Source organism: Liolophura sinensis, chromosome 6 (assembly GCF_032854445.1).
Source record: "Liolophura sinensis isolate JHLJ2023 chromosome 6, CUHK_Ljap_v2, whole genome shotgun sequence".
Lineage (NCBI taxonomy): Eukaryota > Metazoa > Mollusca > Polyplacophora > Chitonida > Chitonidae > Liolophura > Liolophura sinensis.
The window spans coordinates 24,908,521-24,934,599 of NC_088300.1; the positions used below are offsets into that span (position 1 = coordinate 24,908,521).

General features: G+C 38.8%; 1 protein-coding gene across 1 annotated transcript; it reads right to left on the reverse strand.

The window, feature by feature from the left end:
* Window positions 1-25,264, reverse strand: LOC135468890 (potassium channel subfamily K member 1-like). The gene is made up of 4 exons (XM_064747352.1): window positions 24,566-25,264; window positions 2,661-2,804; window positions 936-1,334; window positions 1-426 (listed from the first exon to the last, which is right to left on the reverse strand). Exons 1-4 carry the CDS (start codon window positions 24,786-24,788, stop codon window positions 215-217), a joined length of 978 nt encoding a protein of 325 aa, XP_064603422.1. The 5' UTR covers window positions 24,789-25,264; the 3' UTR covers window positions 1-214.
* Between the last annotated feature and the right edge of the window lie 815 nt (window positions 25,265-26,079).

Below are 26,079 nucleotides of genomic sequence, written 5' to 3' on the forward strand. Positions count from 1 at the left end.
ATAATGCTTTTGTATCACACAATGCGATGGTCTGCCAAAAACGTTTTTTTCCAAACCTACTTCCACCAAAACGTCTTGCCGATGACAACTAAAATCCAAATCCGAATCCTAATCCAAACGTTTAAACATCTCAATGCTCGTCTTAGTCGCAGAGTCATGCTCCTGGAGCCTGTACTCTGACGACATTTCGAGCTGCGTGGAGATTACTTCCTGTTCACGGCTGGTCGCCAGGGTAACCAGCGTTAGACACTTCGTTGACCTGCTGCGTGTATTTTGGACCGGAAGTGTCGCTGGCACGCAGTCGCATTCTCTCGTCGTCCTCGTTTTCATTTTTCAGGTAGAAATGAAAACCTATATTTAGCTCCGGTATTTCATAGATAACCGCAAGTAGAAGCATCATCATGATCAACCCAAATATCAAATAACCTGATAAAACAGAGAATCAAAACCAAAATGAACACCAATTAATCCATTCGTGATTGGAATCATGATGGAGAGACTGATTATATGATAAATCGGTTCAATGACTGTTTCACATACCTACTAATAGATCTGCATGGGTTATGCCAAATATTATAGACAAAGCTAGAAATCACCAGCAAGTTTTCGATGGGGTATTAAGTTTCTTCATCTAAGGAAATTCCACAAATGTTTCAATTTGGGAATTATTAGCAAGGTTAATATGCCTGTTAATCACCTATCTGGCATGTGTTTTTTTTAGTAATGGATTAGTTAATCCTGCAGATTACAGAACATCTGAAAAGATTATATCCCAATTAAATTACTGATCATATCTTAGGCCTAGGCCTATGTGTATTTACTCTCAACTGGTATAAGTATTTCATATATCTAACTCTGAAGAATTAAAGCACCTTATGTTTATATACAAAATGAATGGAAATGTAAAGAAATGTTATTTTTGATAGTTTTCTCACCTGTTGTAGCCACTTTGTATAATGGTCGGTAGGGCTGATAAGGATTATCACCAGGTATGTAATCCCCCAGGCCGATGGTTGTCATGGAGATGAAGCAATAGTAAAACGAGTCCAGGTAATTCCAGGTAGGTTCTAAAGCAGCGTAAATTCCAGCAGGAATAAGGAACACGAAAATGAGCACAATGACGAAGATCAAGAAGAGATGCAGCAGACGAATGTGGAAAACCTTGTACAAATGGCCTAGTTTCCGGAGCAGCAGATCCAATAATTTAGTGACCGGTATCATAATCCTCTCAACTATAGCAGTGAACATGATTAGAGTCAGCGGTATTCCTATTATAGCATACACTATACAAAACCCTTTACCGGCATCAGACAAGGGCGTTACTCGACCGTACCCTGAAAAAAATGAATATAATCAAAAGTTTGCTTTATTATTTTTTTTTTATTTTGTTTATCCATTTTTATAAATACATGTGGTATGGAATCGTCATATTTATAAATGTTTTTACTAAACTCATCCAGAGACTCAGGAATCGAGATGTGATCGTGATGTATAAGCGTAAGGCTATGTGGTGGAAACAATAAGAGAATTTAAGCCCAATATTTCCTCATTGGAATGACGGTTAGCCGGAGAAGACATGATGCTGCTGTTTGGGAATAACTCAGAACTTTTTTTGTTCTGGTGCAATATGGTAAATTAACAAGAAACAAAAACACGCTATCCACAAAGAGCAGAAGTAGAGAGGTGCGAAATGCGAACACGATATCTGATTGCTATATATTTCAATGAAAAAACTCTAAAAGCTGTAAATTTCACAAGCATATAGAAAATGATCTAAATTGCTACTACTTGCACAAATTAAATAATCCCAGATCGTGAAATAATTGAGTATTACATAACAGCAAAAGATTTTCCAATTGGTGTTCTAAAACTGGAATGCACAGATTACGAGAGAAACGGGAATATTTTTTTTTGACACAAGCCTCAAGCAGTGTTCTGCTGAAATCTCTGTTTCCAACAGCTACTTGTGCATGTCGAGTAGAAGAAACGGGCTGATCGATGAACTAGTCTTACAACGGTGTGTTGAAGAAAGCAAACGATTGCTAAGGATATGCAAATGGCAGGCATCTTCACTAACCAATTCTATTACAATGGACAACACACATTTTAAACACAGATGAAATAAATCAGTCCATTGCCTAACACTGTAATGGGCCTTAGGAATGTCAAAGCTCCTCTATTACGGTCTCTATTAGCCACACTCCTCCGAGCTTTTCCAACCAACATGGATTATTACGGTTATCGCACGTAGGAACTTTCTTTTGAAGGAAAGGGTTTTATGGATGTCCAATAATTTTTGAATTCATAATTTCCATTATCACCAAGGAAACAACACCCACACAGATATTAATGTAACGGCTGATTAACGCGGAATTATACAGACGACATGGTGAATTGTTCATTAAAACTCATGCCAACTCACGCAGACACCCAGATTCGGTAGGCTTCTAGTACTGATTTTCTATTATCATTATTATCACGATATCGTCACTTTGTTCATTATACTGCCATTTATTGTTCATTATATACCGCCAATTCACTGTTCGTTACATACTACCATTGAAAACTACCCTTCATTGTTACTTATATGATACTATTTATTGTTCGTTATATAGTATCATTTGATGTTCATTACATGATACCATTGGTCGTTCACTCACCTATCGTAGTGAGGATAGTTGTGGCAAAGAACATGGCTTGTCCAAAGCTCCAGTTGGACTCGGACATGGTCACGTTCCTAACAGCGGACACTCCCCGGTTAGCTCCCCTGACCACTTCAATGATAAAGTTCTCCAGTTCTTCATCTGCAAACATAAAAATGATAGTATTAGTGATAGCGTTCGAATATACACAATTGAAAGTACGTCATCTGAAAAAGTAAAATACATGTGTGAACTCTCAGTGGTATATACGTTACGTTTATATAATCGTTACGCTTTAAATGATGTGTATAAGTACTTTGTTTGTACCGGTTATAATTAGCCCGCCCTGAATCATTTAAAGATGGTGATTTTACCAAGTCGAACAATGCCTTTGTGAAACCTACAAAGAGTCAAAGTGACATGTGCTCCTACAGGTGCTGATCCCGTATCTTTCATCTTGAAATGATATAAACTTTCTACAGCAAAAAACAACATTCATTTGATGGATGGTCTTATTTATGGATTCGAAGTGACGTAAGTTGGACTGTAATAATGAAAATTTACTGCCAACCTGGAAGCCCTTGAACAGTCAAGTTACGTTTATTCATGATGTTTTCAAAAATAGGCTAATGCCATAAAAGCGAATTTGGGTGACTTATGTCAGCCTGGAATGATGAGTAATGTCCCACAAGTGTTTTTATCCAAGATCACCTGACAGTATGTCACCGGAAGCTGTAGAGTTTCAAACGCCGATACATCAGTACTGTTATGTAATAGGCCCATATATGTGCGTATTCATTATTCATAACTTGTAGCGGGATTCAGATATACATCATAACATTATGGCTTCTGAAGGTACCCATGTATAGACATGAAGACATAACACAGTGCGCAATTTATCAAAACTTTTGTCTTTCTTTTGTTTGGCTATATGTTTGGCGGACGTGGCATTTGGACACATATGGCAATGTGACAGCTAGTGGGGTGGGGTGGGGGGTAAAAATAATCACTGGTATGGACAGGCTGGATTTTACTGATGTATGAAAATGCTGTACACCCGATATCTCATGCCTACATTTCTAACTACCAACAGGATGCATTCTACTTTATGTGTTGGACACGCTAGTTTAGCTATCGATAATGTAACATATTTTATGCTCGTGTGGAGCACGTAAACAAGGTATGAAACCAGAATATCTCATCCTATTTTACTACTGATCGTAAACTATAACGTTTGAAACCTAACTGGTTTACTGTGAGTTCCACAACAGTTGTTGCCTAAGTGCATGGACCATAATGTCATTCTAGATGGCCACATTAGATCAGCTTTCTGATGATGTCATAGCAATAAATAAGACTGTCAACCACGACATTAGCAACACCAAGTAGTTTTAACTTATTCAGTTACGCAGCTGGAAAACGTCAATGGGAACCGGGAAAAACTACTCGAACGGATCCCGACAAAAGCGCAAATGGATGCTAAAAATGTAATTATTTCAATTTGGCAGTATTCCGGTGGGCGTGAGAGTGTAGGCCTATCACCATCACCGTTGTTGTTTTTCCCAGCCATGAAGCTTCTATCTCTATAAAAACCAGGTTCACGTGGGCAATGATCTTTTGGTATTTATGTGGATGTTCCGTCGCTGAGTTTCCTTAGTCATTCAAGGCTCGCGTCGAAGCTTAAGAAAACTTAAGACGTGGAGTACCCGAGTACACCGCAACAAAAGGCATTGTATTTTTATAATGAAATATGCTAGTAGTTTTGGCTTCAGTGCATTTTTCTCTAGACAAACGGCTCTCTCTCTCTTGACTCTAAATATACAACCAACAGAGCTGTCACCTAAGAAAAGAGCTGTAATTGTAAAAATACATTGTCTCCTGTTTTTTCGCTGCCAAAATGCTGTAACTAAACAAATGCCAATGAAATAGAACGTAACAGCTCAAATAAGTATTCGCAATTCAATGGTAACTTAATGTTGTATACGTGGAGCAGATACTTGTGTTTGCACAGCATTTTTTGTAGATCTACGACTTTGTCTTTGTAAAGTATTCACAAGGCATTGTACTCATGTATCGGGAGAATCCAGACAGTGTGTGATACGATAAGATCCGTGTTTCTTCTTAGGGAGACAGGGAACAGTAAAGCAAACGACCATGAGGAAGAGAGAGAAGATGGATAATAGAGCGTGAGAAACTGGCCTGTCATAAGCTGGACGGGTTCTCACAGAATACAGGAAAGATGCCATATCTATATCTCAGGGCAATGTTTTGATGCATATTAATGGTCTAGTCAGATCCAAGGCTCTTTCAATAAGTCTATAAAAAATCATTTTAAATACCTTTGTATAAGAGAGAACATTACATGCCCCTTATGCGCGGGTTTCGCATCAAATTGGCAGCGCAAGTTCCTCTTGAGCACGATATATGTCAATCATTCCCTGTTTTGAATTGGTCGCTATAGCTTGATCTGAAGTAAAACCCATACCCAGCGAGTCCGATGACCCATCTTCAAATCAACGGGGAGATCACACTTAAATAGTATCCATCAAAAAATTCGTTTCAAGACGCAATTCCTGAAATTAAACGAACTGAAAGGCCCAGTTATCTCCCAAATCAGAATTTGATTGCAAGAAAATCGGGCGTGTTGTAATTAGTTTTACTTGAAGATCTAAATAAAAGGACTCTTCATTACACGGCCATACTATAGATTGATTATACTGAGTATGGTGAGGGCCTAATTTTACTGACTGTACGCTTCAGACAAAGAACTGTATTACGGCTTTTTATAACATTTGTGTAAGTGGGAAGGTCTGGCAACAACCTGCGGATGGTCGTGGGTTTCCCCCGGGCTCCGCCGGGTTTCCACCCACCATAATGCTGACCGCCGTCGTATAAGTAAAATATTCTTGAGTACGGCGTAAAACACCAGTCAAATAAAATAAATAAATAAATATAACGTTTGTTCCAATATGTCTTCTCTCATTATTGCTTTTCATATTTCCTTTCACCAGCACTTTTTCTCACTTATTGTTTTGGTGCTACGGAGAAAGACAGTTCTGAATTTATGTTAACCTTCATTAAGTAATAAGGATTCACCCGGATTAATAATAATGTTAAAATTTTAAAGAAACGTTTGCCCTATCCAGTCTGAGAGTAAGGCATCGTAGATGCTTATGTACTTCTTTTCGGAAAACATAACATAATTTCGTAGCCAGACCGGCGGGTGGTGGAATCAAGTAGCGATGTCGTACGACCTCGAATGTATATTTATATACCCATCAGCACAAACGGAAAATTCATCACTGGTCATTTACCATAGCCATTTACAGTTCTTACCACAACAGAAGCATTCACTAAAAATAATGTGCATTGGCGTGTTTTTCTTTACCCAGGCCAGGTCGATAATTACTTAACTCTGCTAACGCAGATAAAATACACCGGGGAATGCGAAGGCGTATGCGGTGTTTGCCCAGAGGCATAAGCCTTCCACAGGATACATTTCAAACAGTCATACATCTTTCCATTTCTAAGTAAAATGGATTAATAAAACATTCAGTGTTGATTTAAAGGTTTCTAATCTGACACACAGAGAATGGAGGTTTGCTTTAGGGCCACCAGAGCAAACGGTACGGTGCACGGCGTCTTCCTGTGAGCTCTACAGATCATAAATTCATTGCTGCTCCCGAAAGCTTAACACACGATTTTCACGAAAAATTCCTGTTTGCTTCATATTTTTTCTACTCCTTTTTTCACATTTCACTTTACCTTAGATGCATGTTTTTTGCTTGCTGCATGAATGGGCAATTCTTCCATAGACATTCGAGCACACTATTTTTGTAATAAGCAGAAAAAATATAAAAAGGCAATCTGACAAGCATTCATAATGCACCTATGTACAACAGAACTGTGTGAAGACTGGCAAAGGCCAGCTCACTTTGGTTGATGACTGTCAAAAGGTGTTGTGTGTTCTAAGGCAAAACGTAGGTCATATATACCATGTATAAATATGATGTTCGCTCCTTATTATGACTAACCCTACAACATCTACACTAAAAATAATCTGTTAATTTTAACAGAAAGCCTGTTGTCTGAGTGATGCTACAATGTAGTCTGTTGTTGCAGCAAATTGTTATATTAAATATAACACACATATTTTATTAATTTAACATAAAGATTCTATTAGACTAACAGGATATTATGTTGAATACGACATCATCCTATAATAACAGAATACATTCTATCATCACGCAGACAACAGATTTTCTGTTAAAAGAAAAAGATTAATTTTTTGAGTGTATTATGTTTACAGGGCTTCATTTTGTTGATCTCTTCCATAATTAATGTCTTCATGTCTTTGACAAATCATATTATGTAATTTGGACAAGAATGCATCCAGGAAGGCACAAATACTACTTTTAAAATTAATGCAGCCTTATGTCTGTGACAAATCTCTCCAATCAATTTAGAAGACAATACATTCAGGAAAGTGCAAGTAATCCTCAGTGTGAAAGCGGACAAATCGTTTTCACTACAAAGCCAATATCAGCTTTACCGGAAACAGCATTAGCTTATTGCTTTTTTCATTGAGATTTGAAATCCTGGTAATCCCAATGTGACATTTTGTAATCTCTAAACGTCAAACAAAAAGCGCTTATATCATAAAATGGCGCTGTCCTTATTAATATAACTTGCAAACTTCCACACGACGAATAACTTGCGTTTTCATGCATCAATTTTCACTTGAGAGTGAGAAAACTCACTCTGGGCATACTCTAAGCAATGCTTTTGCGCATAGTTTTTTCTGCAAGAATGCCTAAACACCAGTAATATTAACTTTAAGAGCCTATACCATTTAACGCGCAACCATGAACATATAAACTGAACCAGATTAATTCTGTAACTATAGTGCTATAAAGTACTATTTTTTAACAGAAAGAAAAAAAATCGGAATACGCACTGAATGTGATTTAGGAGTAACAGATGAAGACTGAGGCGCATTATCTGTACGTAGGAAACATTAATTTCACTCGATTTATTTATTTGATTCGTGTTTTACGCCGTACTCAAAAATATTTCACTTATACAACGGCAACCACCATTATGGCGGGGAAACTCACGACCATCCACCGGTCGCCAAAAGAGTTTCCCACTTACGGCCGGAGAGGACTTGATCTCTCAACGGCCGCACTGGTGAGAGGCTCCTGGGTCATTTCGTCGCGCTAGCACAACAATGTCACCCAGGTGGAATTAATGTCAATATTGCATTTACTATGCCCCTTGCAATAATCTGGTAATTGTGTGTCAGCCTACTGATAGGTCTTCCGATGAGCCACATGATTTGGCTTGGACAAGTAGGCCTATTGTTCAATAATCCCACAGCTTGCGCCGGTAGGCGTTTTGATAAGACGTTAAGATCCCGTAACTTCCTTTCACCTTCCTGTCTAGCAAGTCAGAGCGTGTCAGGTACTTGTCAAGTGGGTGAGAGAACAGGTTCTAATTAGATGTTTGATTTAATATAAAAGGCCTTACCTCAACTTGGTAAGGCAGATAGGAACTTACTGTCACATTGGTAGGTTTGTGTACTCCTACACTGCAAATCCAGAGTAAGTTTTGGTTGGCATTAGGGAGCCTATTTCATGTCGTTCAATTGGTTGTATTAGAATGTTTCTACCATTAATAAATTGTACATAGTTGTTGTTGCGTTACAACACTGTCTCCTGGATTTATTTTTGTGATCATTGAGCCACATCCCCGCTAGTTACCGAAACAGGAAAGCGGCTCGGTGATAACTACCTCGGCTACGAGGAACATTGAATTCATTTAACTTATGTTCCTGGGAAGCATATCTGTAAAACTAAATGACGATGAGAATTTTCCAAAGTAGGTAGCAGAATTTAACATGGAGATTACTTCATGCTATCATAGCATACTTCCAGCCCATCTCTCTACTTGATTATAACATTGTTCCCACCCATCTCTCTACTTGTAAAGAAATGCTCCGCCAATCAAACAAATTACAAGAGAAAACCAAATTTAGCAATAAACACATCCCAAGATAATTAGAGACCAATGAATATTCATTAACGCTTCTGGAGTTTGAGCTTACGGTGTGTGTACTTCCTATAACTTTCTTACACGTGTCACCGTTTATCGTCTCTTTACCATCGTGTTGTCTCTGCAAGACATCCATAACGTCATTCCATCGTCAGTAATTCAAGATATATTCCTTTCGCTGGCGAAAATGGAATTAAACGGGACGGTCTGAAACGATATTCCAGCGATGTATTAAAACGTCAATAGTTCAGCTGACAATAAAGGATCAACGTCGGTGAGATACATTCCAGAGTCTTCAGATGCCGTGACAACCCTAACGATCAGCCGCAGCACCTGTGACTGACGAGGGACAAGGGAGATGAGAATATGACCGAGGTAGTCCTTAACCGACTGGATCAATGAGATCAGATAAATCTACCAACAACGGACACAGAGTTTTCTATTATAAATCGTAAGGCCTGGGAGACTCAGTTATACTGTGGATATTAGCATACCTATCTACGTCTACTTTTAGAGTTGCTACAAATACACTAATCAGGTTCTAACTGGACTTACAGCCTTCAAAGGCTACAAGAGATCGTAGTGATCAGCTATTAACAGAATAATTGATTTTATGTAGATTAAATACTGCGTTGTATTTCGGATTCATACTAGAGATGTAAGTTTGCAAACTCATTCAAGTGATTTATGTAGACTGAATACTGCGTTGTATTTTGGATTCTTACTAGAGTTGTAAGTCCGCAAAATCATTCAAGTGATTTTATGTAGATTAAATACTGCGTTGTATTTTGGATTGTAATGTACTTCTGCGAGCTCTAGTTGTATTTTACAGTCACACGTTGGTGTCACTCCTTCAAGGATAGGCTACTCATCATGGCGGCTCATCATATGAACGCACTTCTCATAGCTAACCTAGGAAGAATGATGTAACAGGACATGTTCTTAGACAAAGGCAACTAATCGACCAGGAAAGTATAATGGAATGCGTTTTTCGTGGTTATACATCCCAGAAGATCTAACCCGCCAGATTACATTGCTTCATGCCTTTATACATCATAAGTGCAACCATTCCCTTAAACAGAACGCGGAAGCAAAACCTCACATCTAGATGTAACAGTTCACGTTTAGCTTTATGTCCAGTACTTATTCTTTTAACTACATTGAAGCCATGGAAAAGCAAAACAACCATCGGTTTATTGCAAATACCGCTAATAAAAGCCATGTCACAGACAACCAAATGTCACCTAACATGCACGCCAGGTACAATAGCTTGAGGATCTATAAGATCTATCTATATGGATTTATAAGTTTCCAAGTGGAGATCAAGTATATGACAATTCACTTAATAGACTGCCTGTTATACTGTTGTCCTCAGAAAACCATGAAAACAGACTTTGTAGTGACCATTTGCCAACAGTCACACTGACAGTCTTCGTGACTCTCTATGCTCTAAGTCTTTCTATGTAGTTTCTTAAGCATACACATGAACGATCATAATAAAACCATGAGGTGAACTGAAGAGTGGCCGAAACTTACCGGTAATATGTGTAACCGTTTGTCAACTATTACACTGTCGTCACTGCTTCGATTTATTCTCTGCTGTAGTCTTTTGTATTATGGTAAGGGACGCACATGAAAATTACGCTTGACACGTTCGTAAGCCTTGGCTTACAGCACCATGACGCGTGATTCTCTATATCAACCTCTACATCACCCTGACTTGAACTCCCTATTTTACACATCTATCAAACAATGTAAACACCTCATGTTTATCTAGCACAAATGTTGGTTAAATGCATGTCCAACATATGTAGGTCAGTGACCTTATAGAGTAGTACTTAGGGCAACACCTGTGCATAAATGTATGTAATATATGGCCTATTGAGATCACTGCGCCGCAATGCGCAATCACAATGAACTCTCTGTACAGGTATCACTACAGGCATTAGCCAAAAGTTTCATGTATATTAACCCAAATCCATTTGCCAACGAACTGGTCATGGTTAACATATTATTAACAATTAAAATGTACAAAAGCTTTTATCCCTGATTATTAACATTCTTGTATTTATAGAAATAGAGATATATCACATAGCATCCGTTAGGAACATCTAGGTCGCGTGTTCGAATCCCGCTTCCAGTGGCTCGATTACCACGACACATCTGGGGTTCAGGCAAATACGTGGCGAATTACGAGGAGTGCTTCCAACCCCTTTCCGATTTGCTAACCCATCCCGATCTGGCCGTTGTCAAATCGGTGGAATATTTTTGAGAACGACTAAACCTTCAAATAAATCACTAATGAAAAAAAAAATAATGATTCATTGCGCATTTGGCAAGTCTATTTTAGTACGTTATAGGTTTTGCATTGTTCTGTACACAGTAAAATAAATATGCACAGATGGTTCACTAGTCATCTGATCAATACAAGCGATATGCTCAATCATAGGGTAAATCAGCGAATGGAGGCATATATACTATAGGAAATCAGATCCTTTGAAATAGATAATTTAAGCTGGACGCACAGCTTAAAAATTATGTAGTTCGTGAAAGTCAGAAAATTGTAAAGCATTACATAAGGCCATACCAAACCTCAATTTCCTACTCATGCCTAGACAGAAATTCCTTTGTGCAGCTTCGTATATACCTGGGCATTGTATCTGCCTTAATGCTAAACCAGCCAGACAGGAGTTGTGGTTTAAATCTAGGAGTTACGACAATATATATCTCTATGGGCACAGTTAGAAGCGATTTAATCTGGCGGAAGAAAAAATAATTCCATTTTCCATTACAATATCTTTCTTGGGTCTACTGGGACTTCTCCTCAAAATACAGAGAACAGACAGCACTTCCCGCCTCTTATTAAACCGTTACATTACCACAAGGATCAAAGTGACTGGGCAGGTAATATGGTAACTCCACCCTCAAACCTAGTGTCATATATATTTACATGCCCATTACTGTGGCATCTGGAAACATCGCCCGGAGCTTTGCCAGACTGCATGACTGTTAAATGCACTTATTTACGTAGTGTCTTTAGGTGCCATCATAAAACACTTAATGCCCTTTTACACTTAATTATTTAACCTCACACACATGGTAGTAAAGTCCGATTCGCGCAAGCCGTATTAGGCTCAGGAGAAAAAAAAAGTAGCCCACAGTTCGACAGTAAAACTTTTCCCCTTGTACAGTCAAAATCTTTACATCGACACAATGCAAACTAATTAATCCGATGTTAGGTGAAATGACTCCGACTAACATCTGTCGCCAGTGTCCACTAACTGCAGCAATATCTGCTGGGTGGTGGGGTGAGATACACGTAAGTGGTACTGCTCAATCTAAGCTAGTGAGTCCAGCCAGCGATTTATAAATCATTCTGGCGCCAAATGTCAATATTTGAAAAACGGAAGATAAAGGACTGTCTACCAGTCAAGTCGAAGAAGCCCGTACGATATAGAGAGCTTCCTATACTTTTGAACTCATTAATTTGATCAGTATTTATAATTCATCTATACATAGATTGGCTTATTCAAGTCAAGAACCACGAAGACATTTTACTTTTGTATTTTGATACATGTGTATCAATTAATGCTGCCTATGCACAGATGCAATATACTATCCTCGAGTAATAAGAGGACAAAAGAATAACTTTTTTGAGGCAAAATAATTAGGGTACAGCTATGTCTTGTTAGCGACAGTCATCAGTTAAGCAATAAATCCAAACAGATGCGTGTTTCATGATACCCTATTTACTCTTCCAGCTACAGCCAACATAAAAGGCTCTCTGTGTTATCATTGTTTGACACCATACTTAAGCAATACTTCCGCTAAACGTTAATAGTGAACTTCTATTAATGCTTGGTTTCTATCAGACGCTCTTGGTATCGTGGAATTTCAGCAAAGTGATAAAATGTCCGTATTTAAAATGACGATGTCTTTATCTTGAGAGAAGGATCCCCGTTATGGCTACCACAAGGCGCCTGAATCTAATGCAGCGGAAAACACATTTATGGTAAAGAGCTTGGTTCACATGAACATGGACACTCAGGAAATTAGCGTCCAATTTCTCAGTGAGTGGGCGTCAAGAGATCGGCCCAAAACGGACGACATAAAATCAAAGGCAGCTGACAAACACAAAAACGCTCAAGTCAATCGTAGGGTATTAAATCCAGTCTCCGGAACACGATCAAGATGGTCCGAGTGATTTTAATACCGATCGGGTTGTCACTTGGCAACACAAGGTCAGCTTTAGACAGGTTATACAGCTTTAAGTAATTTACTTATAAGGCCTCGGTACTGTGAGCTTTAGTCTAAGAGGGCCAGATTGGTAATTTAGGCATAATCTACACATATGCTTCAGGAAAATGTTTGAAGCATGATGAAACTATGCTGGTAAATCAGCACCACTATGTGTTAATGTTACGTGCGACTTTAAAAGACAGCGAATAATCGAATCGCACTGGAACTCAATGCTTACAAGTCATAAGTGCGCACGTTTGCCTGTGTCAGTATAGCTAGCAGTTTCAACCACATTATCGTGATTTATGTGTTCAGCATATCTAGTTGATTGAGTTTTGCGGCGAATGCGAGAAAGTTTCATATAAACCAGAAAACGCTCATCTAAAAAGAAATCCGGCCAACCCCTGAAGGACAGACATTTTTTGATGTCTGAAAATGGCGCGGGTCGCACTAGGAAGAATTTCTTCATCGATTAGTTAGCCGAAGCATACATTGGATATAGCGGGCAAACTCGTTCGGTGGCTTGATAACCGTTGTCATTTTACAATCCTACTGTCAGCTCAGTTCTTCGTCTCTTTGAGCAATTCGTCGCCAGAAACGTCTAATAAATTGCAGTTATCACCAACAATTTTTGGTTTTAACTAAGTCTGCAGTAATGATGCTACATGGGCGTTTGGGTTGCTACGATTTAAGCACTTACATGGAAGTATTAAGACGTCGTGGTAGGGGGTAAGCCTTCCATTTTGGTGGAGAATTCAAGCAGTTTAACTCTGGATCTAGGAGTTAGCTATACATAAGCTGTGTAGAAGATAGGATGATGAAGGCAAATCCAGCCAAAAATACTTATTGTCGGTTTTTTACTTTTCTAAAAAATCTAAATCATAACTATTTTCCATTCTTCACGCATTTTTTTTTTGTTTGCCAAAAACCACCAACGTACAAATAAGATCTGCTCATATATCTGCTTACAAAGAAAATCTGAAAAACACATTTATATTATAAACACGTTCATTAATTATATAAAGGTGAAATGTCAGGATAATACAAGTTCAGTCAACTTCAACTTTACGTTACACAATAAGACACGACGTCATACAAGATGTCATATGCGTCGTCATGCTATATACATAAGTCTGTGAAGGCCTACAGCTAAAAACATTGCTTAAAGTTGTTCAAATACTCAAAATCATGACATTGTCAAAATATAAATAATAAATAGCACATTGCACAGTGAAGGTTGAATATCATAAATACTTTTTTCGTGAAAGGTGGAAATGATAACCTACTCGGCGCTTTGCGTCTCGAGGATTATCATTTTCACCTCTCACTCGAAAAACATTTATGATATTCAACCTTCAATGAGCAATATCCTCTATATATTATTAAAATATCATGGTCTTAATTTATGGTATATCTGATTGTCTTTAATCATTTCTGGTCTTAAATTGAGAATCTTTGCATTAATATCCGGCAAAGACGGGATCAAATTCAGACGAGTCTTTATTATCTGAGATCAATGTTGAGATAAAACAGTGATGACTTTGATTTCGTTTCTCTTCCAATACTGAACTCAACAGTAGCAGTTATGTGTACGTTTCAAAATGCTGCCGCCTCTGAATTATCATGCCAAATACACCTGATATGACATTACATGACACCCAATTCAGTCACATTATACTGACACCTGACAACCAGTTCCGTTTCCTCGCTCTAATTTCTCAATACTGTGTGCCAAGCGAGCAGCAACAAGTAACCCGGACTGACCGGGTTATAGCTGTCCTAACGGTTATACTTCATTCAAACAAAACACATATGATATACCTGTGACGCAGCCCTGGATATCCAGGCTAAACTTCTCACGTACTTCCTGGAGGAGGTAAATATCCCGGTCCTGTTCTGGATCTTCCAAAAACTTGATAATCCAAGCCCCGCAGCACACGTATGCGAAAAAACAGACGGCAAGATAGTAGAGCCGTATTTTTCGGTGCATCAGAAGTTCAGACATATTCGGGCGGGGATCCTTCTCGGCCATGGTAAAACATGTATAGCTACACTACCACCAGCAAACCTTCAAAGTTACAATCGTACGACTTAGCTACCTTGATCAAGCAGTAGTCTAATGAATGAAATGTAGTCTATTTTTGTATTGTCGTTCGCTAAAAGACCACGAGCACTTCTAGAAATCAATTAGGTTGACTTGTACCCAGGTCGTCTTCCATGAAGGCGTAAGGGCGAACAGTCCGGATTGCCTCACTCAACGAGTGCCTGCTTTGGCAGTGGGACACTAACTTCAATGCGCTAAATGGTGCCATTTATCTGTCTGAATGTTATCAGCTGACACCATTGCAGGTCAGGCACACAGACTTAATGTGTCTGATTCACTGATGTTCATACAGCATCTGCGGTGACAGATTGAGGTATGATGACTGTTAAAGATACAGTCATGCAAATTAAGTCACACATTTAGGTATGTTGTACAGGTCGAGGAAAGTGGGGCGGGTACGTTTGACTCAATCAGGCTAAAATACATACAACTATAGCACATACGATGAAAATGTTTTTCTAGCCCTTATACTGAAATTTATATTTGTTACTCCACAGAGTGTTGTCTGGGGGACTAATATATTCCACACATGACTAATGAGGTCACGTATAACAACAGACTGTAGCATGAAGAGTAAAATCAGAGCAGTGACGACAATATGCTCGTTTGCAAATGGTCACAGGCAACCGGTGAAATACGGCCTGGTGTAAATTTATTTCAGTTAGAGTTTTATTCTAACTGTTCTTGTAAATAATTAAATAGCAGAAAATCACGTACCCGAATCTTGCTCTCATTGTTTTTTGGCTGAGGTTTCATGTCAGGAGATATATTAGATATTTGGCGAAGGGCGCTGGTTTCCATCGGGTTCTTAACATGATGGATGGTTTTGATCTTGACATTGGTAATTATCCTCATATTCAGATAGTAATATACCGAACCTCCCTGCATACGATGTGTTCATATCCCGTTCGTAGCATTTGTACAGATATTGTGACTCTCCAGATGTTACATTTTACCTGGACCTATATTTGTACAAAGACCAAAACGATTTCCTCTCTCGCAGACTTTACGACAGAGGGATAGTTTCAATCTTGACATTGTCAGTTACCCTTACATGGACAGCAATATACCCTTTGGATATATGAACAGTTGCATTCAAAAAGCAACTGAGATACGTATTTTGTTTTCGACAACTGATATTCTAGCATGGTACACAATTTGAATACTGATTTCATCCAATCTCCTAGGACACAACTTGCGTCTTTCCAACATCATTAAAAGCTTTTGACGGCTTCTCTTTGCATGATTCCGCCCAATTTTCGGACTTTATATACTTTCTAAATTCTTTGGTGGTTTGTGTCATACGTCGTCTTGGGAATTGGCCTTGCGGTTGTTGACCTGGGAAGTCTTTATTGGTTGACGGCTGGTACTCGAATGTCTGTTTCCACGCCTCGATTTTTATTGTATGCTAAATTGTGAAATGTGATGAACACAGCACTTTGACCAATTCCAAACTAGTAACATCTAATAAAATGCGGTTAAGATCACTTACTTTTTTTATCCTATTTCTACTTTAGGCATGGTGCTAAGGAGAGTGTAATTTGCTACCGTTTAAGCATTTACCTGAACAGTTAGAACGAAACACTAACTGAGGTGAACAGACAAGAGGCCGTTTATCACCGGTTACGTGTGACCGTTTGCAAATATCACACCGTCTTCGCTTCTCTAGTTTTACTCTGTGCTGTGAGTCTTGTATTACATTATATAACGATTCCAGTCAACTTCACAAGATATAACTACAAAAACTAGTGCGTCAACAATATTCCATCACAAGTATAAGTTTATTAGATTTTATAATTAGGACAACATAAAAGACCACATCATATGAAGCGAAAGCATTGTGATAGTTTGTAAATGGTCACATATGGAATCCATGAAATCCGGTCTATTGACTGTTCATTTAGATGATTAAATAGTAGCAACTTATTTGATTGGTGTTTTACGCCGTATCAAGAATATTTCACTTATACGACGGCGGCCAGAATTATGGTGGGAGGAAACCGGGTAGAGCCCGGGGGAAACCCACGACCTTCCGCAGGTTTCTGACAGACCTTCCCACTTACGGCCGGAGAGGAAGCCAGCATGAGCTGGACTTGAACTCACAGCGACCGCATTGTTGAGAGTCTTCTGGGTCATTACGCTGCGCTAGCGCGCTAACCGACTGAGCCACGGAGCGCCCCCCCCCCCCCCCCCACCCCATTTAATAAGACGTCACTGTTCGAGAATTTTTCAAAATACTGTTGTCACATTTAGGAAACAGTAACACGGAAACAATGCTAAAGGAGTAGTCCTCGGTGATTCTTAGTCTACAATCAGAATCAGGTTACGCAGGCAAACAATATAAAATATCACCACATTTGCATTATTTCTTGAGAGCCTCGAAGGAGCAAATATGGGTGGTGTGTCGAGAATCTATGGGGCTCTGCCAACAAAAGTAGTGTCACTCCAAAAAGGAAAACATCATTTTTACTCAATATTTCAGCATTTTATTGTTCCATCATCACAGTAATTTCATAGTTATATGTATGATGGCGTAATAAAATGCTGAAATATGAATCAAAATGAAACTTTCGTTTTTCAGAGTTTACCCTGCCTGTGTGTAACGTAAAACGTGGATCTATTCTGGATTCTGCTTCACAACTGTGTCTAACAATGCTTAACCCAAAGGACAGGTATATGCATCGTTTTGAATAAAATCGTTATATTGGCTATATAACAGTTACAATAACTTAAAACGCGGTAATAAAGTACTGGTGAACCTTTCAAGTGTTAGTAGGCGAACTGTCGATAAGGTTTATAACACTGGGGTAACTTTTGCAACACAGACCTGTGTTTATTTGCGTTAACTCCATGACCTGCAGAGGCTGACCCTCGATATCAATGGTGAATGACGTAATCTATGCACGTGTGAGTGACATAATCTATGCATGTGTTAGTGACATAATCTACATGTCACGCGGGCCCGCTTAAGCTCTTTTCTCAATACGTTATGCAACAAAGAAAATAATGGTCAAACAAATCAGGTCCTGCCGTGGGTGAACGCGTTTGAGATAGACTGAACCTAACATTAGTGCTTAGTTTATTGTATTACTATAACTCAGCCAACATGATTTCCACGCAGCCCTTATGCACAGTGGGTGGTAAATGAAAGAAACATGAAATACATCTATATAGTCTCTTTAAAATATGTATCCATTCCACAAACACTTTTAAACTCTAGTTCCAACTTATGACGCGATTAAACCGCTTGTTTTTTCCATCTTAAACACTACAAATTGGAATAAGTAATGATAACACAAATCCATCCAACGTTTAACGTCGAGGATCTAGAGCTAGGCATTAAATGTGAGCTACAAAAATCCAGATTCATATAAAATCCTCATTTAGACTCAAATTAAGTATCTTTCAAACACGAAAAACCGATGTTCAACGAAAAACGGAAAAGTACAACGAAAAATTACACATAGACGATTAACCAAAGTATATGAGAAAGAGTTCAACTTATCCATGATGTCCGTGCTGTATTAAACCAGACTTCGCGCGTCATGAATCGTTTAAACATCCTCACCTGAGACACAAGACTGGACATCTCTGATGAACTTCTCACGAACAGCTTGTAGTCTGCGAATCTCCCTTTCTTCTAAAGGAAGCTCGTAATGTCTCATCATCGTTGCACCGAATATCACGAAAGATGCAGCAAAAGACAGGAAAAAGTAAAACCTGCTTCCAGTAGTAAGACAGCGGCCAAAGTATTGCTGATGTGTGCTCATGCTTACTTCTCTCAAGGAAGGTTACGCACTGAGCGATTACTGTCACACCCCTATCTAATACCCAAAAGTACTGCCCTCCCCTACCCCCCACCCTCTCATCACTGACATAGCGTGACCTCAAGAAAACATGAGCTCTTTGTCCACTTCAACCAAATGGTTAACCTTTGGCAAGGAGCCCTTAAGTTCAATGCTACCTGTGTATTCTTGCATCCAGACAATGATAGCATAGAGAAAAAGACACGACGTAAAATGTGTTAAACAAGACAGATACGAAGTTGCGGCTGAATCGCTATCAGCTAAGTTCGGTAATACTTTTATGACTGACTTCGGTATGATGAGATTTGTTGTATGTAACACACCAGTGGTTATATAATTCGAAAATCGCTACAGTGGCAGAAACATTCATTTTTAGGACATTCAATTATAAAAACACATCATTCTGTCCAGTGAAAATCTAGCCACATCCACGGAATTACCGTAAATCAATTTGTAACACCTCTCAATTCCAAAATGTTTCCTCTCTTCACATACCGTAGGAAGCCAAATTTTCCCAAGCTAACCTTTTTTTCAAAAATTTAAAACACATCACCAGCATTTTCTGACTTGTAGTTGATTGAAAAAGAATATTTCCCTTGATGGGATGTTTCTCGACGGCGTCACACATGGCAGGCTTCTGACAAAAGAAGAAATCTGGGAGGTAAATCCAAGTTTTTGTATGATGACACGTACGCTGAAACAGATTTATTTTTTACAAGTGCTGACTAGAATGAATGAATGATTATGGCTTAACGCTACATCGGCAGTATTGCAGTCATATCGTGGCGATGCTCACTAGAGAGTGGATTCATTCGTGTATATGACGTATAATGCTGTGACAGATATTTTTTGTTCCTGCTGCGAATGTATTTCAGAACAGGGTTAAATTCTCAGAGATAAACATATACAGTTCATCTCTTTGAAATACTGATATAGTCCTGGGAAGAGCCCGAAATAAACCCTATCTCTGCTTTATTTCCTTTATTTTTAGCTGTTTAATCAGTTCGCCGTATGGTTTACTTGTGAAGATGTCACCGATACCGATGGTTCAATATCAGAATCGCTAAACCAAGCCATGCAGATCACGCCAGTATGATATAAAACGAAATCTCCAAAAACCTGCTGACGAGATCATAGAAATCATCACTGAGACTGGGTGAGAGTTTAGCGTAGAAACAGGAATATGATATGGTTTTTGTAAAATTTACCAGAACATAACCAGCCGTAATGAAAAGATAATAAAAGAGAAATCGGGTCAAAGTAATTACGGTGTAGGAGGCTCCAGCTAAAGTCACCGGCCGCGGTTTGATGTAGGCGTGTATAGGCCTACACCAAACAGACCTTCCGTGGGGTTCATATCTTAACGTACAGTGTAGAAGCTCAAGGTGGAAGTGCAGATCCTTTCTGCCGTTTACGTCCGGCTGGCAAAGAACGAAGAGCAGTATATAGCGGAAGTAATAAATACAACGTTAGTTAAGAATACGGAGTATTTCTATGAACATCAGTCCGTACATGTATATACCCCAATGAACAGCGGAGCTGTCGACTTGCAATGGTATATCTTTAAAGAAGCAATTAATCCGTAGTTGTATGCAACTATGAAAACCACGTATTTAAATACAGACATGTAGCCTACACCGATCTGGTCAATACAAGGCTTGTATGTGCATGATGTTCGACTTCCTAGCTTCCATCGTGCGGCCGATATCTCACGCATCTGAAACCAGCTGGCCACAGCAGTACAGATAAGGCCTTCATCTATAAAGGTTCAACCGATATACAACGGGATTAACAGTCTTTCCCCAGCTCCATTAATACCATTCTGGTCTCTATGAAACCTGACTCATGCACCATATATACGTATGCTCTATCGCGCTGGATTTTACCATCACATGGTGTGTAAAAGTGACTTTATGGGCTTCTGCCTATGAATAGCTCTACCAAATCGCATCGCAGTTCTATCAAACTGCAGTGTTTCAACTTTAAAGTGACAATGTTGTATCAGGCTGTTTGTATATAATATCATAGCACCTAAATAAGATTTTTGTTCCTTCGCATGTAATTCCATACAGGGAAAACAAGGAAGCTACAAATTCCTCTTTTGAGGTCTTAGGTGTGACCCGACCCAGGATTGACCCTGGATCTACCACCCTCGAAGTGGACGCTCTACCAACTGAGCCAGAAACTCGGCCTCTTGTCCGTTTACTTTATTTAAGGATGCATTCTAACTGTTTTTACAGTTCGGCTTTCACGGCAGTTCAGAACTCAAATGAACTCAACTCGACTGTAGTGTCGTGCCGCGATCGCTTGCGCATGTTAAATAAGGACGCGACTCAACTGGAATCGGGTTTAATTGTATACTCAGCATGCCATTCAATGTTAAAGACGTGTGCCCATCCGCCACTGGGAAGAACTTTGTACGACCAGTTGACTTGCATCAAGTTCTTGATGACGCTGACTTTTACAGGAGTAGAAAACATAAAAATGATGCCAAAGTCAGATGAAAGAGCATCAAAACTTATTTGTAAATATGATCTTTAATATTTTTTTGGATTTTTTTTCAAGAGAAAAGGGTATTTGAAAATATTTTTGTATGGTGGGTATTTGGGGCCAATTTTTGGTATTTATGGTTGTTGCATAATAATGTTCTAAATAAGGATATGATGCTTGTCTAATAAATTTATTTGAATGTAAATTTGTTGTTTATATCGAAACATATGTATTTAACCCAAATTATGACAATGTTTATGAACATATTAAAAATATAAATATGATTCAAATTGAGGTTTAATGCGTTCGTTAGCTGAAAAGAACAAATTCTAGTGCAAAAATATTTATTAAACCTGTGTTACATCCTCATTTATGACATTATTAAACAAAGACTATAAATACCAAAAGGTGGTCCCAAATACCCTCCATGCAAAAATTATTTTCAAGTGTCTTTTTCTCCTTAAGGAAAAATCGGATAAAATATTGAAGACCACATTTAGGAATAACTTTTCGCACTCTTTCATCTGAAGTTTATGTCATATTTATACTTTCTCCACCTTTAAGCTGATTGTACCAACGACTCAAATACCTTGGATACGTTGTTCAAAGTGAATTCACTGAGATATCAAATAGTCATTTTAATCTGCCAATCGTATCCCCATCTGGGGATCTAGTTTGACATTTAGCTCTTTTTAAATGTTGGTAAGTATCTCCGAACTGAATCTCAAATGTCAAACTAAAATATCAGTACTATCAAATGTCATTCCTAGGATGGGCGGCTTTGCCTCTCCACCCCCACCCATCTATGAACCCAGCCCTGGTCATCACTCTCCCACTCTCTACAGATACAAATAAGGAACAGATATATAACATTATTATAACCGTAAAATAATATATACCCTACATAAACACGTGTTCCAGAGATACATTTAAGTCAGCCTTCGGCAGGTAGAATATTAGTTATATATAACAAGAACGAGAACCAGGAGGAAAAATCTATAACGTATACAGCAGCTGGCAGAAATGGATTTATTAATGATAAATTGCATTGTATAAAGACTTAGAAGATTCTCTTTTTTTAAATGAATTCACAAGAGAAAAGTATTATTTATTCCACCATTCAGGCAGGAAAATGTTACGTGGCTTTAATTGTTGCAGTCTTAACGCAACAGCTCAACATTCAATTTAGATAAATATGAATGACTTCGTTTACTCATGCGACAGACTTGTTCCTCGTGTCTTCACTGTGAGGTGAAGACCGCTTCACTTTTCCAGCTTTATAAGTGGTTATTTAATAAATATTTTAAAAACTTTCCCCACAAATAAACTGTGTTGAACTGTCCGGACATAGACTGGAATGACCATGTCAGTGGCAAAGTGCCTATATACAAGAACAGTCTTGACTTCTCTTGCTTTAGAAAGACGAAAACACCAAAAAATCATATTGAAAGTCAATTTTACCTCAGTGATGAGACACAAATGAAGACGAAAATACCAGAAGCAATGTAAGTATTTAAGAGGATACAGTCTCAAGCGAGCAGGGAACGCGTTCATTTAAATACATGCATGTATGTATATCGCGTGGATTTGGTCACATTTAAAGGCTTTATATGTAGAGCAAAAAAGAGATAGAAATAACGTGTCACTGTAGGTTTATGACAACAACGACATATTTACTATGCAACTGGATTAATATTAATTTTCCCCGCCATCAAGCTCAGACACAGTTTGCGGTGGATTAGTTATTATATATGTAGCCTTAGTTTGCTCGACTGAGCTAAAAATGCATTCCTTCCAGCTCTTAGCACGGCATGCTGGTTATAATCGTCATGACACGATAATTTAGCACAAATGATTTTTTCTAGCACATATCCCGCAAGCAGCACAAGGGCAATAGATTACAATCCTGCTGCGATGAACGCTATTTATGATCACGACAATGACATTCCATATAACGATTTAATGAACGCCTACAAAACATGAAATTCTGGCTCTGAGAGAATTAGATGAACAATAGAGAGCGACAGTAGCTTATTATCCATATTGGAAAATCGGAATATTAGATTATAAATCAAAACGAAATCAACATTAAGAGAATATAAACATTGTATGTTTATATTTTGTTTGCGGATTTTGAATTATTTTGCCTCTTTGGTTCACAACAACCCCTTCCTGAATGGCATCGACAGCTTTGATTCTGTAGCACAGCTATATTGGCTGTGGAGACACAAAAGGATAAAGGCCTAAACAGAATATTGGTTGTGGCGACACAAGGATACTGCTTCACAAGAATTAAGATACTGACTGAGGGGACAAATAGGGTATCTACCACAACAGAATTAGGGTATTGGTTGTGGTAACACATGAATACCTGTCTCAGAGCCAATGGAATTAAGCTATTGACAAGGCGACCAATAGGACGCCTGTCACAACAGAATTAAGATATTAGTTGTGGTAACACAAGGATACCCGTTTCACTAGAATTAAGATCATGTCTTCCGTTGCCCAATGATATCTTCTCCTACCGAATTAAGATAATGGTTGACGTGGTAAATCGACACCTGTCTGAGTAGAAGGCATCCGTTGTTGTGACACGAGAATGCACATGTATTCATCAGCAAGGAAAAGTGCTTTAATAGAATTAAGATCTTGATTTCGTTGCACAAGGGTATCTATCTTAATATCGTTAATATTTTTGCCTTATAACCAAAAGATTTAAGATCTTGGCTTCAGTGGCGCGAAAACGTCTGAATTCTGTTTGGAATTAAGTTAATGGCTTATAATATCACGACAATCTCCATCTCAAGAGAATGCAAATTAGGCCTTCCATGAAACAAGGATACCTGCATTAACAGAATTAAGATCTCCGCTTCTGTGTTACAACGATCGCCGTGTCAACAGAATTGAGGTACTGCCATTCACTGCACCGTGACTGGTGTCTGAACAATTAACACAGAGATTGTAGCTAAAGTATATCTTGACTAATACCACACGAAGATCTCAGCTATTGTAGCATAGCATGGAGATCTTACGCCCTAACGAACTGAATTAGCAAAAGAAATAAAACCTAGGTATATGATATATACATATGGAGAACTTAGCATTTTATTAAAACACACGTGTCAGCAAAAACTTGCATAGATATATATATATATATATGCTGTGTCAGTTTACGACATGTAGTACGTACTGGTACTGCCTCTCAAAACGACCAGAAATTAAACATTTACCTGCTATGCATGAATGGGTATTACGTCGGAATGTATCTAGGACATCCCGGAGTCGGGTGATCTCCTGTTGCTCCCAGGGATCCTCCAATACCTTGAAGACGCCGGCGGCCAGGCAGACGTAGGCAATCAGGAAAAAGCACAGGAAGAGTACACGTCGGCCGGACGTCCTGAAGCCTGGAAAGTACCTCTGGGGGCTACCGCCTTCAGGTGTGGCCTCCGTCATTTTTCATCGGCCCAAGATTAAAAGGCTCTCCACCCCGCTCTACCTGTATCGGTAACGTTGGTTAAACATCGGTAACTACGAGGAGGTAGTCCTTCTCAGGACAGCAGTAACATTCACGGTGACTCTCACGATCAACACCAAAATCTCAATGTATCGGAAGACAATGTGATGTTCTCCTGCAGTCTACATTTACGCTTGTCCTCCCCATCACTATTTGTTATCGTCCACAAAACAACAAGCGGGACATCTGGCTGCAATAGTATACATAACAATACACGGCGCAAATCCTTTTATCGCTCTGATATTAGGCCTAAGCCATATTTGACTCTTTAAATCAATACACGAACTCAGCTGTCAGAACAGCTTGTAGGTATATATATTCCTTAGAGTGTGTTATTTGCACCTATTTACTCTCTGCTCGGCACTTCTCTGTGCGTAGTGGGTCGCTGCCTACATATAGGCCTACCAACCTTCAAATAAAGCCTGTCAACAGGGGTATGTGAGATCCTGGATAAACCCTGTATAATCTCTCTCGTGTTTCCCTGTTCAACGATATGTCCCAGCACAGTTATTCTCACTGCATGTATGCCTGTACAGCCTTCGCAATCTGCGCAACGAAGTAACCTCTCCTGCATGCGTTAACTGTCACACACGGTTGATTTCGAATGCTGAATACGGGCAAACTGGACCCTCGGGGCATTAAATAGTTCCCTGTGTTATTGTGGAAGGGAAATAAAAAAGTATTCAAGAGATAACAAAAAAATGGCAACAGGAGCAAAGCTTAACGGACTTCATGAACAAACAGCCATTTCGATGAAATTCGTCACGTCATGTGGACGTAAAACTCAAAGTTCGGGTGGCGATCACGTGACCAACCTTTTCCTTTCTCGCTGAGATAATACGGGATAATACGATCCCCTCTATATATAGCAATTAAATCACGTCCTGAACGTGTTGTCAAGGCAACTGTCACTTTCACGGGGTACAGATACATGTCGACCAGCTTTCAAATACAGGAAGGTCAGTTATAGTGTTGTAAAAGCTATCACTTGGTTTCGTGAATACAGAAGTTATTGCACACTTTGAAATCTTGCAGTCGGTATTTTCATAATTAATAAATACTAGGTCATACAAAAATCATGATTTATTCTTTATGGCCGTTGTTGTCTAGGCCATGGTTCCTGTTATTTGATGTCTTGGAATAACAGAGGTGCTTAAGTCATATATACCACTTGTACACATCCCCTGGTCAAAATATAACTTAAAATTTACCATCGGCTTTGAAATAGTT

Excerpts from the sequence above, each read along its gene's own strand:
- LOC135468890 (XM_064747352.1), bottom strand. The coding sequence starts at position 24,788 with ATGACGGAGGCCACACCTGAAGGCGGTAGCCCCCAGAGGTACTTTCCA. Across the intron at positions 2,805-24,565 it reads TACCCATTCATGCATAGCAG|ATGAAGAACTGGAGAACTTT; the intron begins GTAAATGTTTAA and ends TTATGTTTGCAG. Across the intron at positions 1,335-2,660 it reads AACTATCCTCACTACGATAG|GGTACGGTCGAGTAACGCCC; the intron begins GTGAGTGAACGA and ends CATTTTTTTCAG.